Source organism: Oncorhynchus kisutch, linkage group LG22, assembly GCF_002021735.2.
Source record: "Oncorhynchus kisutch isolate 150728-3 linkage group LG22, Okis_V2, whole genome shotgun sequence".
In the NCBI taxonomy this organism is placed as follows: domain Eukaryota; kingdom Metazoa; phylum Chordata; class Actinopteri; order Salmoniformes; family Salmonidae; genus Oncorhynchus; species Oncorhynchus kisutch.
Window position 1 is genome coordinate 30,994,202 of NC_034195.2, and position 15,152 is coordinate 31,009,353.

At 42.9% G+C, this 15,152-nt stretch overlaps 1 protein-coding gene across 2 annotated transcripts in view; it reads left to right on the plus strand.

Moving 5' to 3' along the window:
- b4galnt3b (beta-1,4-N-acetyl-galactosaminyl transferase 3b) overlaps positions 1-15,152 on the plus strand; it is a 40,217-nt gene that overhangs the window by 15,681 nt on the left and 9,384 nt on the right. The window contains exons 4-5 of one of the 2 annotated variants that reach the window (XM_031801736.1): positions 11,632-11,727; positions 11,821-11,911. In XM_031801736.1, the coding sequence (XP_031657596.1) occupies positions 11,632-11,727; positions 11,821-11,911 (187 nt within the window). Of the gene's footprint in view, positions 1-11,625; positions 11,728-11,820; positions 11,912-15,152 lie in introns of those variants that run through there. The other variant, XM_031801737.1, reaches the window with a different exon arrangement.

Consider the following 15,152-nt stretch of genomic DNA (forward strand, 5'->3'; position numbering starts at 1 on the left):
AATTGTAACCATCTGCATCACTTTTACATGTATTTTGAAGGGAAACTGCAAATTTACACTATTGTGACTAGCCTCACAACACAACCCGGTCCGGTCGAGCATCACTAGCCAGATGAAGCTAACTGGCTGCTTATAACGTTAGCTTTGGGCAACAGTTAAGTAGCTGGCTAGCTATTTATTTTCATAAACAGGAGTTCAATTTCAATAGGCGAACAACAAGTGGCTACCTAGCTAATACATACAAGGATTTCTAAATCATTGCTAAGAATAATGAAAATGACTGCACTTTCTACTGGTCATTATTTTCAGGCTGGTTGTATTGGTGCTAGCTAGGTACCAAACTAAAGCTAGCTAGCTACCCCAGAAGTTGCGGTCGAACTAATAATGCTTTATTACCAATGTGGTATTGTAAACACATCGTTCGTTCCCGATGTTTGCAGACTTTTTGTACAGCTTTGACAGTGCTACTGTATCTTTTTCACACTCCGACTCAAACGGTGTTAAATAGTATGTATGTCATGAAGCTAATAGCAGTGACGCTATTACTGTGTAACTCCGGTAGGGCGACATCTGAACAACAGGGTGCTTGGTAACGTTGGTGTGTACCGGTGCTCGACCAGTTGCGAAAGCCAACTTCCTCCACGACAGAAAACCGTTGATTGTCAAGGGCATTGAATCCATTATCTTGCCGTTAATGGATTTCGACTTTTGCCTGATCTCGCTGAAATGTTCTTACTCTTTCAAATGACTGCTCGACTTGTTGACTGCTTGAGCCACACAGCAGACATTGTGGGTTAGGAATGCTGTGTTGCACGTGTAGTGCAACATTTAACATGTCGTCATTACGTCATGTACCTACGTTATATAGGTATGCACGTCAGCTTTTACATCGTTTTTTCACATGCCGATGTTGGCATTTTTAGCTAATCGGCTGATTCCGAAATGTTCAGAGGGAACTGGGAGAGAGAGGTTTGACCTTTTTTTTGTTTTGGCCATCTGCTTTTGGAGAATTAAATAATTTACTGTGTCAATGTCCACAACGTGGTTAAAAAAAAGTATTGTACCATTTCCTGGTCTTGTGGAGGACCTGGTAGGAGCCTATCAGATGCTTGCATTGTAGTCCTTCACAGGAATGGGGTTTATTTCTTCCTTTTTCTCCCTCCTTGAGACATGGTTGTTATTGAATGCCTTATGCTGTGTGGTGAGTTACTTCTCTGGTGTCCTTCCATTTCACAAAAAGCACCTTGTTAGTCCTGATCCAACGTATGGTCCCCCTCTCCGCTGTCTTTGTCATGTTTACCTTGGTCTTGGGGAAATCGATGCTGTTAGGACAAATGGTAACACAAGCGCTTAATTTCTTTTTCAAGAGGTCTATGAAAAGTGGATGTAGAACCATCAGATGCGGTGATTGACATATCAGTGGGGGGGTGAAGACCTTGACCTGCAGGGTGTGCTTGCTGGGGTGAGGGGTGGCTCTCAAACCTCATCAAAATCCTCTGCATCCTTCACTCTGTGTTTAATTAATATAAGGATATATTGTTGTAAGACAGACGTAATTACAATGGACTAAATTTACAAAACGACATTGTAAAGTTAAAAACACCAAGCCTAAACTTTCTGTACATTTTTATTCACTCAAATATCATATGAATACACATTAGCTAGCCCATGTCAGCTAAATAAATGACAGTGATACGTTTTCATTTTATAAGGACTGAATGCTAAATTAAGGCTACTGAGCTTGCTAGGACATAACAGATCAATTGGCACTTGGGTGTGAAGTGAGAAACTCAGACTTTTAGCCTAACAATGGCAGGAGAGTTTCACAGCCTCCCCCACCCAAATGCCTTTTGAAGCACCCTCCATCTGTGCAGAGGTTATTACAATACAGTACCCCTGGATTCATCTCTATTTTGAACTGATATGCAGCCAGTAATTGTAAATTACCTCAAAGAAACAGTACTGTTGCTTTGATCACATCAGAAAATATCCTCGCAATCTCCAGAATACAACAGCCACAGGACAACTTTATTTGGACGTCGTAAAGAAACATTCGCCGAAACTGAAGAGATGATTTACAACCTCTTCAAAATGAGACTTGCTAACTAGCTGGGATTTTCTACAAAGAATCTGCCTCCTGAAAAAAGCTTCTCCCAAGGACGTGTGACACCTACTCTCATTGCCTGCTGCACTCCTACTTGGATTCCACCTGGCGATCTGTTCACTATCTGTCCTGGACTGTCCCCCCCCCCCCCCCCCCACCCTCTCTCCCAAGCTTTTGCTTGCCTCCAGCACACACACACTGTTGTGGCAAGTGACTCTGAACTTACAATGGCCCCAAGTTGTTTTCTTTCTTGTGCTTTATGCTATTTACCTCATGACCCCTGCATGCTTTGACTATGAACTTGCCTGTTTACCCAACCGTGGGACACGGACTCTTTTGCCTCCCGTCCTATTCTAACCACCTCCTGCCGGCTTTGTATTTGATGTTACCAGATGAACTTGTACAATATGATCTTGTTGCTATCTAATGCAAATTCAAATGTCATAAATCAACACTGGAGAGCTCTCCCTGTCCTCGGCCGTGCCCTGATTGTATTATTGCTGGTGATATCTGAAAATGTGCCCATACACCCTGGCCCATCTACTGTTGCTAGCCCCAATTCTGACTTGTGCTCTGATATCTGCTTCAAAGCATGGATTTTCTGCATGTTAACACTAGAAGCCTATTGCTTAAAATATATCAATTTAAGGTTTGGGTTCATAGCTCCAATGCAGATGTGTTGGTCATTACTGAGATGTAGTTAAGGAAGAGAGTTTTGAAAACTGATGTTAACCTTTCTGTATATTTTTTTTTTGGGCAAGATAGATCTTCCAAAGTGGCAGTCTTTGCCAAGGAACATCTTCAGTGCTTGGTTGTCTCCACGAAGTCTGTCCCCAAACAATTAGAATTTCTGGTTTTAAGCATTAAACTTTCAAATAGCTCTTTGTTGACTGTTGCTGGGTGCTATTGTCCACCATCAGCACCGGCCTGTACCCTAAATGCCCTTAGCTCTCTCCTGGCCCCTTCCACTAAGTCTGCAATTGTCCAGGTAGGTGACCTAAACTGGGGCATGCTGAAACCACCTGACCAAGTCCTAAAGCAATGGGACTCCCTAAATCTTTCTGAGATTACCAATCCCACAAGGTATGACTCCAAACACCCAGACAAGGCTACTCTACTTGATGTTATCCTCACAAATAATCCTGATAGGCATCAGTTTTTTTTCTGTAATGACCTTTGTGATCACTGTTTTACAGCCTGTGTTTGTAATGGCTGCTCAGTGAAATGACCTCTCCTGCTTTGTCAGACACTTGCTATAAAAACTTTAATGAGCAAGCCTTCCTTAATGTCCTGGCCTCTGTAAATTGGTATAGAATCAGCTTGATCCCCTCTGTCGGAGACTCTTGGACCTTCTTCTTTGATATTTTCAGTGGTATTGTTAACAAACACACGCCCCTAAAGAAAATGAGAATTAAAAACCTGTTCAGTCCCTGGTATGACCATGATCTGGCAGTTACTCCACCTCAAGAACTCCATTTGGTGAAAGGCTCGGCACATTCATACTCAGGCTGACTGGCTCTCGTTCAGGCAAATGAGAAGTAAGTGCACTCAGGCTATCCGGAAGGACAAAGTTAGTTCCTTTAAGGAGCAGTTCTCTCTCTGTGAGTCTAACTCAAAGAAGTTCTTCAAAACGGTTAAAGACCTGGAGAATAAACCCTCCTCACAGCTCCCCCCCCGCTTTGCTACAAAGTTTCTCCCTGCAGGCAGTCAGAGTCCGAGGTGCTGAAGGAGCTCCTTAAACTTGACCCTTTTTCTCTTTAAGGCTTGGTGATGATAGGTTGCTGCCCCTGTCTCTCCTCTCTGGGGAGGTTCCCATTGCTTGGAAGTCAGCCACTGTGTCCTTTATTTAAAGGGGAGATCAAATGGATCCTAACTGTTTTATAGGCCAATTTCTATTTTGCCCTGTTTATCAAAAGTGTAGGAAAAACTTGTCAATAATCAACTGACTGGCTTTCTCGGGTTCTATAATATTCTCTCAGGTATGCAATCTGGTTTCTGCTCAGGCTATGGATGTGACACTGCAACCTTAGGTCCTCAATGTCACTATTGCCCTTGATTCTAAGCAATGTTGTGCTGTTATTTTTATTGACTTGGCCAAAGCTTTTGATACTTTTGACCATTTTGTTTTTGTGAGAGTATTGGTGTCTCTGAGTGGTCTTTGGCCTGGTTTTCAAACTAGCTCCCTCAATGAGTGCAGTGTATAAAATCAGAACATCTGCGGTCTCAACCACTGCCTGTCACCAAGGGAGTAACCCAAGGCTCCATCCTAGGCCCCACGTGCTTCTCAATTTACACCAACAACATAGCTCAGCAGTAGGAAGCTCGTTCATCCATTTTACATGCAGATGATTGTCTTATACTTAGCTGGCCCCTCTCTGGGTTTGTGTTAAACGCTCTACACCAAAATCTTTCTTAATATCCAACAAGCTTTCTCTGCCCTTAACCTTGTTCTGAACACCTCCAAAACAAAGGTCATGTGGTTTGGTAAGAAGAGTGCCCCTCTCCCACCGGTGTGATTACTTCCTCTGAGTGTTTAGCTTCAGGTAGTCACCTCGTACAAGTACTTGGGATTATGGCTAGACGGTACACTGCCCTTCTCTCAGCACATACCAAAGCTGCATGCTAAAATTAAATCTAGACTTGGTTTCCTCTACGGTAATCGCTCCCCTTTTCACCCCAGCTGCCAGAATAACCCTGATTCAGATGACCATCCTGCCATGCTAGATTACGGAGACATAATTTATAGATCGGCAAGTAAGGGTGTTCTCTAATGGCTAGCTGTTTCTTTACCATTCGGCTCCTTATAGGACACATCACTGCACTCTATACTCCTCTGTAAACTGGTTATCTCTGTATACCTGTCGCAAGACCCACTGGTTAATGCTTATTTATAAAACCCTCTAAGGCGTCATTCCCCACTATCTGAGATGACTACTGCAGCCCTCATCCTCCACATACAACAACCGTTCTGCCAGTCACATTCTGTTAAAGGTCCGAGAAGCGCACATCCCTGGGTCGCTCCTCTTTTCAGTTCGCTGCAGCTAGCGACTGGAACAAGCTGCAAAAAACATTCCGACTGGACTTTTAATTTTTTTTATCTCCGTCTCTTCATTGGGACTCAATCATGGACACTCTTACTGACAGTTGTGGCTGCTTCACGTGATGTGTTGTCTCTACCTTATTGCTCTTTGCTGTTGTCTGTGCCCAATAATGTTTGTACCATGTTTTGTGCTGCTACCATGTTGTGTTGCTGCCATGCTATGTTGTGTTCTTAGGTCTCTGTTGTGGTGTGTTCTATTTTTTTATTTTACATTTTTGTGTCCTTTTGGTAGGCTGTCATTGTAAATAAGAATTTGTTCTTTACTAACTTGTCTAGTTAAATAAAATTAGATATGGCAAAATGTATAGAAATGCAAGAAAATGAGCTGTAACTGCAAAATATTCTTGCAAAATTCTCTCCACCAATGAGCGGTGTGAACAGGTGCTTTGGTGATAGGGGTGCGTGGGATGTTCCCCAATGCTGGAAGCGGGGCCCTGAGTGAAAACGTTTGGGAGCACCTGCTATAGGCCACTTTCCTTAAATTATTGGTAGTTATATTTCAAAATAATTTGTCCATTTGTCCACCAGTGTGGCTCTCCGAAATAAGGTTTTAATGACACAAAATATAAGGAACTCGTTCACAAGGCTTCAACCTCCCGTTTTACTTTCATGTTATTGGAAGGCATTTGTTTTTTAGTCTTACTCTAAAGTTTTACAGTATTTTATTATCTAGCCATTGGATGTTCTTAATTTGCTTTTCACCCATTAGACCTATTATTTTGAGATGTATATCATTTGGGCGCATTACATATTCCTCAGCCATACAGAGTCTAGAAAACATTAGCAACACCTTCCTAATCGATTTAGAACCCCCTTTTGCCATCATAACAGCCTTAATTTGTCTGGGCATGGACTACAAGGTGTCATGCATTCCTCAGGGATCCTGGCCAATGTTCACTCCAATGCTTCTCACAGTTAAGTTGGCTGGGTGTCCTTTGGGTGGTGGATCATACTTGATATACACACTGAAAACTGTTGAGCGTGAAAACCCGGCAGCGTTGCAGTTCATGACACACTTAAACCAGTGCACCTGGCAGCTACTACCATACCTCGTTAAAAGGCAAATTTACCCTCAATGGTACACAATCCATATCTCAAGGATTAAAAATCCTTCTTTAACCGGTCTCCTCCCCTTCATCTACACTGATTTGAAGTGGATTTAACATCAAGGGATCATAGCTTTCACCTGGATTCAACTGGTAAGTTTGTCATGAAATGGAGGAACTAACAATAGATGGAATTCAATAAAAATGGTACCATAGAGGCACAGAAAGTTGGCATAAAAATAAATGGAGGAACTTATTCCAGAAAGATCAAGTGTAATATATTATAAAAATAAGGCAAACTGGCTGGAATATGGGGATTTAAACAAAATCTTCAAATGTAGAAATGCTCCCCAAAATAATTAACAGTAACTTGTTACAAATGACTGTTTTTATTTTTATATTTCACCTTTATTTAACCAGGTAGGCTAGTTGAGAACAAGTTCTCATTTACAACTGCGACCTGGCCAAGATAAAGCATAGCAGTGTGAACAGACAACACAGAGTTACACATGGAGTAAACAATTAACAAGTCAATAACACAGTAGAAAAAAAGAGTCTATACATTGTGTGCAAAAGGCATGAGGAGGTAGGCGAATAAATACAATTTTGCAGATTAACACTGGAGTGATAAATGATCAGATGGTCATGTACCGGTAGAGATATTGGTGTGCAAAAGAGCAGAAAAGTAAATAAATAAAAACAGTATGGGGATGAGGAAGGTAAAATTGGGTGAGCTATTTACCAATAGACTATGTACAGCTGCAGCGATCGGTTAGCTGCTCAGATAGCAGATGTTTGAAGTTGGTGAGGGAGATAAAAGTCTCCAACTTCAGCGATTTTTGCAATTCGTTCCAGTCACAGGCAGCAGAGTACTGGAACGAAAGGCGGCCAAATGAGGTGTTGGCTTTAGGGATGATCAGTGAGACACCTGCTGGAGCACGTGCTACGGGTGGGTGTTGCCATTGTGAACTGAGATAAGGCGGAGCTTTACCTAGCATGGACTTGTAGATGACCTGGAGCCAGTGGGTCTGGCGACGAATATGTAGCGAGGGCCAGCCGACTAGAGCATACAGGTCACAGTGGTGGGTGGTATAAGGTGCTTTAGTAACAAAACGGATGGCACTGTGATAAACTGCATCCAGTTTGCTGAGTAGAGTGTTGGAAGCTATTTTGTAGATGACATCGCCGAAGTCGAGGATCTGTAGGATAGTCAGTTTTACTAGGGTAAGTTTGGCGGTGTGAGTGAAGGAGGCTTTGTTGCGGAATAGAAAGCCGGCTTTAGATTTGATTTTAGATTGGAGATGTTTGATATGAGTCTGGAAGGAGAGTTTACAGTCTAGCCAGACACCTAGGTACTTATAGATGTCCACACATTCTAGGTCGGAACCATCCAGGGTGGTGATGCTAGTCGGGCATGCGGGTGCAGGCAGCGAACAGTTGAAAAGCATGCATTTGGTTTTACTAGCGTTTTAAGAGCAGTTGGAGGCCACGGAAGGAGTGTTGTATGGCGTTGAAGCTCGTTTGGAGGTTAGATAGCACAGTGTCCAAGGATGGGCCGGAAGTATACAGAATGGTGTCGTCTGCGTAGAGGTGGATCAGGGAATCACCCACAGCAAGAGCAACATCATTGATATATACAGAGGAGTCGTCCTGAGAATTGAACCCTGTGGCACCCCCATAGACAGCCTGACACTATTTTGAAAGAGGAAGCAAAGTTCTTGAAGCATATGTTTTCGTTTGTCTCTTCAGTCTCTACTAACTGATGTTAATTGTAAGAATTATTTTTCTTCTATTTATCGTATAAAATGAGCTGTACAGAAAGACTGACGTGAAGGCCACATTACAGAAGAGGAACTTCTTGATACAGTTAAATCCTTTAAGTCCGGAGAAACCTTTTTCAACCACTCCTATAAAATTGGTTGACTATCAGATAGGCAGCAAGAAAGTCTGATTTCACTATTACTGAAACAGAACCAAGGTGGTAAATAGAAAGATCGAGTCCACCTAAAAAAACAACTGGAGAACCCTTACACTTCAGCGTTGTGATGCAATAATTCTAGCAAAATGCATAGACTTGAAGGTATTGTCCAATATTATTCTGGAAACAATACAACATGAAAAATGTGGTAAACCAAATCTGTTATTCATAGCTGATTTTTGAAAAGTCCTTGTTTATATATAAATGCCTGGACTATTTTAATTTTGGAGAATCTCTTATACTGTACTATGGGTTAAAGTTATTATACCGACCCCGGGTGTGAAATAGTAAATAATGGCTACTTCTCAGAAAGTATTAAATTGTCAAGAGGAGTAAAACAGGGTTGTCCACTAGCTAACATTAAAATCAGATCCAACAATAATATCAAGGGGCTAGAAATACAGGGCTTGGCCTCCCGAGTGGCACAGTGGTCTAAGCCACTGCATCGCAGTGCTAGCTGTGCCGCTAGAGATCCTGGTTTGAGTCCAGGCTCTGTCACGAAGTCCGGGTTAGGGGAGCGTTTGGCCTGCAGGGATGTTGCTGTCCCGGTGCACACTAGCGACTCCTGTGGTGGGCCGGGCGCAGTGCACGCTGACACGGTAGCCAGGTGCACAAAAACAAAACATGTTAATGAGATCATAAATGGGTCACACATGCAGCTAACAAAAATATAAATGCAACATCCAACAATATTCAAAGATTTTACTGCGTTACAGTTCATATAAGGAAATCAGTCAATTGAAATAAATTAATTAGGCCCTAATCTATGGATGTTACATGACTAGGAATACAGATATGCATGAGTTGGTCATAGATACCTTTTTTTAAAAAGGTAGGGGTGTGGATCAGAATAACACCAGATACTGACTGGTTCTGTCTGCCATCATGCAGTGTGACATCTCCTTCGCATAGAGTTGAGCAGGCTGTTGATTGTGGCCTGTGGAATGTTGTCCCACTCCTCTTCAATGGCTGTGCGAAGTTGCTGGATATTGACGGGAACTGGAACACCCTGTCGTACTCGTCGATCCAGAATTTCCACAACATGCTCAACCTGTGACATGTCTGGTGAGTATGCAGGCCATGGAAGAACTGGGACATTTTCAGCTTCCAGGAAATGTGTATAGATCCTTGCGACAGGGCCGTTTTATTATCATGCTGAAACATGAGGCGATGGCGGCAGATGAATGGCATGGTATCTTTTGTGCATTCAAATTCTTGTCGATACAATTCAATTGTGTGTGTTGTCCGTAGCTTATGCTTGCCCATACCATAATCCCACCGCCACCATGGGGCACTCTGTTTACACCATTGAAATCAGCAAACCGCTCGCCCACACAATGCCATAAAGGTGGTCAGCGGTTGTGAGGCCGTTTCTCTAAATTGACGGCTTATGGTAGAGAAATGACCATTCAGTTCTCTGGCAACAACTCTGGTGGACGTTCCTGCAGTCAGCAATCCAATTGCACACTCCCTCAAATCTTGAGATATCTGTGGCATTGTGTTGTGACAAAACTGCACATTTTAGAGTGGCCGTTTATTGTTCCCTACACGAGGTGCTGTTTAATCAGCTTTGTGATATGCCACATCTGTCCTGTGGATGGATTGGCAAAGGAGGAATGCTCACTAACAGGGATGTAAACAAATGTGTGCACAATTTGAGAGAAATTATATTTTTGTGTGTATGGAACATGTCTGTGAATCTTTTATTTTAGCTCAACACTTTGCATGTTGAGTTTAGATTTTTGTTCACTGTATATGGAAATGTCTGATCTATCCAAAATTATAATTAACTGATTGCAGCAATAGTGCAAAAATGGAGGCAAGTGGGAGAATGTAAGGATCTCGTCTGTAAGCCCTGCATTGAAGACATTGGTTAAAGCAAATTGTGATAAATAAATAAAAGTATACCCGTTTAATTTAAGGAGCAAAAAATTGACAGGTTGCTGAAGTAGTTGGGAAGAAATGTTCGATGTGCCGCTTCCATGGCACAGTTTATGAACTGATGCACAAAACCAAGTTTTGCAATTTCAATTATTATGCAAAATTCTTGCAACCAATAGAATGTTATGCATATGGGGATACAACCATCCCAGCTCTGCAGATTTAGCTGCGAAGACCGACTAATTAGATCACTTGTTTTGGTACTGCCTATATGTAGCTTGTTTCTGGTCGCAGGTTCAGGAATGGCAACAAAAAAAACCTGGAGCTAATATATCAAATAGCATTGCCGGGTGACTTAAAGCCATAGTCAATCTATCAATAACAATACTCTTAGTGAAAATGTTAATTTTTTATTTAGAGTCTGTAGAAACTATGAGAATGGAAAGGTTCAGAACTTTTGAAACAGCACCGTTAAAACATACATTGCAATTAGATATCAAAACTGGATGGTTTTCAGAGATAGATGGGAAGAGTTGAGGGGAGCTGAAGGATGGGATTTAAAAAGACACTAATAAATAGTGTCTGTGAAACGTATGTAAGCTGGAAGTAGAAGCCTAAGTGTTGTTGTCCATTAGTTTACTCCAATTAGGGGGAGGGGTGGTAGGGTTAAAGAAAATGTATACTTTAAAAACAATATTTTTCAAATGATTTGTACACTCAGTTACCCAAATATAAAACTAGTAACTATTGTTTGACCTACTTTTTCAAGCCAATCACAATCGTGCAGTTTGTCAGACAACTCAAAGAGCTTCACATTAAAAATAGACGAGCATTGCGCTATGTCAGAGAAATGTCACATATCAACACGGCTGTCTTCTCAGCCTTCTCTATCTTATTTTTCTACCAAAAGCTCCAGCCATTTGCCCGGCTGGCCGTTCACATGCCGTTCTTCCTTTCTTCCTTTTGTCACGTGTTTTAGCAACTTTTTTTAGACTTTGGTAGAGTAAGTTAAAATATAATTTTATCCTACATTCGTGAGAGACTAGGGGTGTTTAGTTTCCATCTGTGGAATAAATCATGGCCACATTGGGACTAGTTGTCACCAAGCTAAGCGACTGCAGCCACCAAGCTAATGACCAATCATTAGCTTCTCTGCTGTTAGCTGAAGACAGCTCCTCCCTTAGAGGCTTTGGATCTGACCTGCTTAATTCTCACACACTCTCTCACACAGCTCAGATAACTGGGGTGGCAGGTAGCCTAGTGTTTAGTGCGTTGGGCCAGTAACCGCAAGGTTGCTAGATCGAGTCCCCGAGCTGACAAGGTAAAAATCTGTCGTTCTGCCCCTGAACAAGGCAGTTAACCCACTGTTCTTAGGCCGTCATTGTAAATAAGAATTTGTTCCTAACTGACTTGCCTAGTTAAATAAAGAATAAATAAAACTGTCTTGCTAACAGGTGTTGTGTGTGTGATGGACAGAGGGGGTGTTATTATGGGATCAAACTGTCATGTGTTCCCCCCCCAGTATAAGGGACAGGCTAATCTCCATACCTTTGAGGACTGGTGTGGCAGCTCTACAGCTCAGCTTCGCATGAACCTGCATTACCCTCTTTACCCACATGTGAGTCACACAGTTCCCGAGCCAACATATACACATGACATGTCATAGCTCAATTGAAGACTACACCCATTCCTCTCTTGGTCTCTCCTCTAGTCCAGAACCACAGTAAAGAAGTTGGCTGTTTCTCCCAGGTGGATGAACTACGGCCTCAGGATTTTTGGCTATCTCCACCCCTATACCGACGGTATTTAAAAAAAATGTTGGCTATCTGTTCCAAAGTTTTCCCAGATATACAGTACCAGTCAAAGGTTTGGACACACCTACTCATTCCAGGTTCTTTTAAATGTAATTTGTACTATTTTCCACTTTGTAGAATAATAATGAATACATCAAAACTATGAAATAACACACATGGAATCATGTAGTAACCAAAAAAGTGTTCTTCAAACAAATTCTTCAATGTGGCCACCCTTTGCTTTAATGACAGCTTTGCACACTCTTGGCATTCTCTCAACCAGCTTCATGAGGTAGTCACCTGGAATGCATTTCAATTAACAGGTGTGGGACCTGGAAGTGTGGTGCCAGGAATATAACCTCTCACCCAATGTCAAAAAAACAAAGGAGATGATCATGGACTTCAGGAGACAGCAGAGGGCCCCCTATCCACATCGACGGGACCGCAGTGGATAAGGTGGAACGCTTCAAGTTCCTCTGTGTACATATCACTGAAAAGGTCCACCCACACAGACCGTGTGGTGAAGGTACAGCAGCGCCTCTTCAACATAAGGAGGCTGAAGAAATTTGGCTTTGCACCAAAAACCCTGGTACGGCAACTACACCGCCCGCAACCACAGGGCTTTCCAGAGGATGGCGCGGTCTGCCCAACATATCACCGGAGACAAACTACCTGCCCTCCAGTCCACCTACAGCACCCGTTGTCACAGGAAGGCCAAAAAGATAATCAAGGACAACCACCACCCGAGCCATTGCCTGTTCACATCGCTATCATCGAGAAGGCGAGGTCAGTTCAGGTGCATCAAACCTGGGACCTAGAGATAGAAGGTAATTTTCAAGGCCATCAGACTGTTAAATAGCCATCACTAGCACATTAGATGCTGCTGCCCCATATAAACTCAGCAAAAAAAGAAACTGCCCTTTTCAGGATCCTGTCTTTCATGCACCTGTGCATGTTCATTAATTGTTTATGGTTCATTGACCAAGCATGGGAAAGTGTTTAAACCCTTACAATGAAGATCTGTGAAGTTATTTCGATTTTTACAAATTTTCTTTGAAAGACAGGATCCTGAAAAGGGCCGTTTCTTTTTTTGCTGAGTTTATATGGGGGTCATTAAGACACGAACAGCTTACAGACAATAGGCAATTAAGGTCACAGTTCTGAAAACTTAGGACACTAAAGAGGCCTTTCTACTGACTCTGGAAAAACACCAAAAGAAAGATACACAGGGTCCCTGCTCATCTGCATGAACGTGCCTTAGGCATGCTGCAAGGAGGCATGAGGACTGCAGATGTGGCCAGGGCCAAAAATTGCAATGTCAGTACTGTGAGGTGCCTAAGACAGCGCTACTGTGAGACCGGACAGACAGCTGATCGTCCTCGCAGTGGCAGACCACATGTAACAACACCTGCACAGGATCGGTACATCCGAACATCACACCTGCGGGACAGGTACAGGATGGCAACAACAACTGCCCGAGTTACACCAGGAACGCCAAATCCCTCCATCAGTGCTCAGACTGTCCGCAGATTCCAAGAACACAGGATGAGATGTTACTATCCTTTGTGCAAGCACTTCCAAGAGTTAATGAACAGTGAGCCTGGTGAAATTTGGGGAGCGCATCATCAGTAGTGTACCTTTTGGTTCCTAGGGTGTTTCGGCCTTTCACACTATACACCCTCCCCAAAGGCGGCCAGCGACAGGGTGATCAATCCTACGCTTGCGTCCCATTCCCAATTAGTCATAGGAGTTGCCTTGTTGATGATAGCCAACATCCCATGGGACTATGCATGGCAGGGGCGTCCTCCTCCCTGAGTCAAGCATTGTTGACCGCATACCTACCTCCTGTCTGCAATAGGCTGAGAGATGCTGGACTGAGGCCTTGTAGGCCTGTTGTAAGGCAGGTCCTCACCAGACTTCACTGGCAACAACATTGCCTATGGGCACAAACCCACTGTTGCTGGACCAGACGGGACTGGCAAAAAGTGCACTTCACTGACGAGTCGCAGTTTTGTCTCACCAGGGGTGATTGTCGGATTCGCGTTTATCGTCAAAGGAATGTCACAGCATCATCGGACTGAGCTTGTTGTCATTGCAGGCAATCTCAACGCTGTGCGTTATAGGGAAGACATTCTCCTCCATCGTGGTACCCTTCCTGCAGGCTCATCCTGACATGACCCTCCAGCATGACAATGACACCAGCCATACTGCTCGTTCTGTACGTGATTTCCTGCAAGACAGGAATGTCAGTGTTCTGCCACAGCCAGCGAAGAGCCCAGATCTCAATCCCATTGAGCATGTCTGGGACCTGTTGGATTGGAGGTTGAGGGTTAGGACCATTTCCCCCCCCAGAAATGTCCGGGAACTTGCAGGTGTCTTGGTGGAAGAGTGGGGTAACATCTCCCAGCAAGAACTGACAAATCTGGTGATTTGAGGAGGAGATGCACTGACGTACTTAATGCAGCTGGAGGCCACACCAGATACTGACTGTTACTTTTTATTTTGACCCCCCCCCTTGTTGCCAGTGAGAGGACGTTTCTTTTTTTGCTGAGTTTACATAGACTTGGAATCCCTGGCTACTTTTCACTGGCTACTTTAATGTTAAAATTTTTTGCGTTACTCATCTCGTGTATTTACTGTTCTATTCTACTGTAAGTGTATGCCGGTCTGACATTGCTCACCCAATATTTATATTCTTAATTCCTTTACTTTAGATGTGTGTATTGTTGTGAAATTGTTAGATATTACTGTTAGACATTACTGCACTGTTAGAGCTAGAAATAGAAGCATTTCACTAAGTCCAAAATAACATCTGCTAAACACGTATGTGACAAATAAAACATGATTTTAAACGTTAATTTGTGTAATTTCTTTTCTCAATTTGTTTGCGCCAATCAGTTGTGTTGTGACAAGGTAGGGGTGGTATACGGAAGTTAGCCCTATTTGGTGAAAGACCAAGTCCATATTATGGCAAGAACAGCTCAAATAAGCAAAGGGAAACGACTGTCCATCATTGACTGACCTTCATGTCTTAAAGTCATCTGGAGAATTTCAAGAACTTTGAAAGTTGTGCTGTCACAAAAACCATCAAGCACTACGATGAACCTGGCTTTCATGAAGACCGCCACAGCAAAGGAAGACCCAGAGTTACCTCAGTTGCAGAGGATAAGTTCAGTAGAGTTACCAGCCTCAGAAATTGCAGCCCAAATAAATGATTCACAGAGTTCATGTAACAGACACATCTCAACAT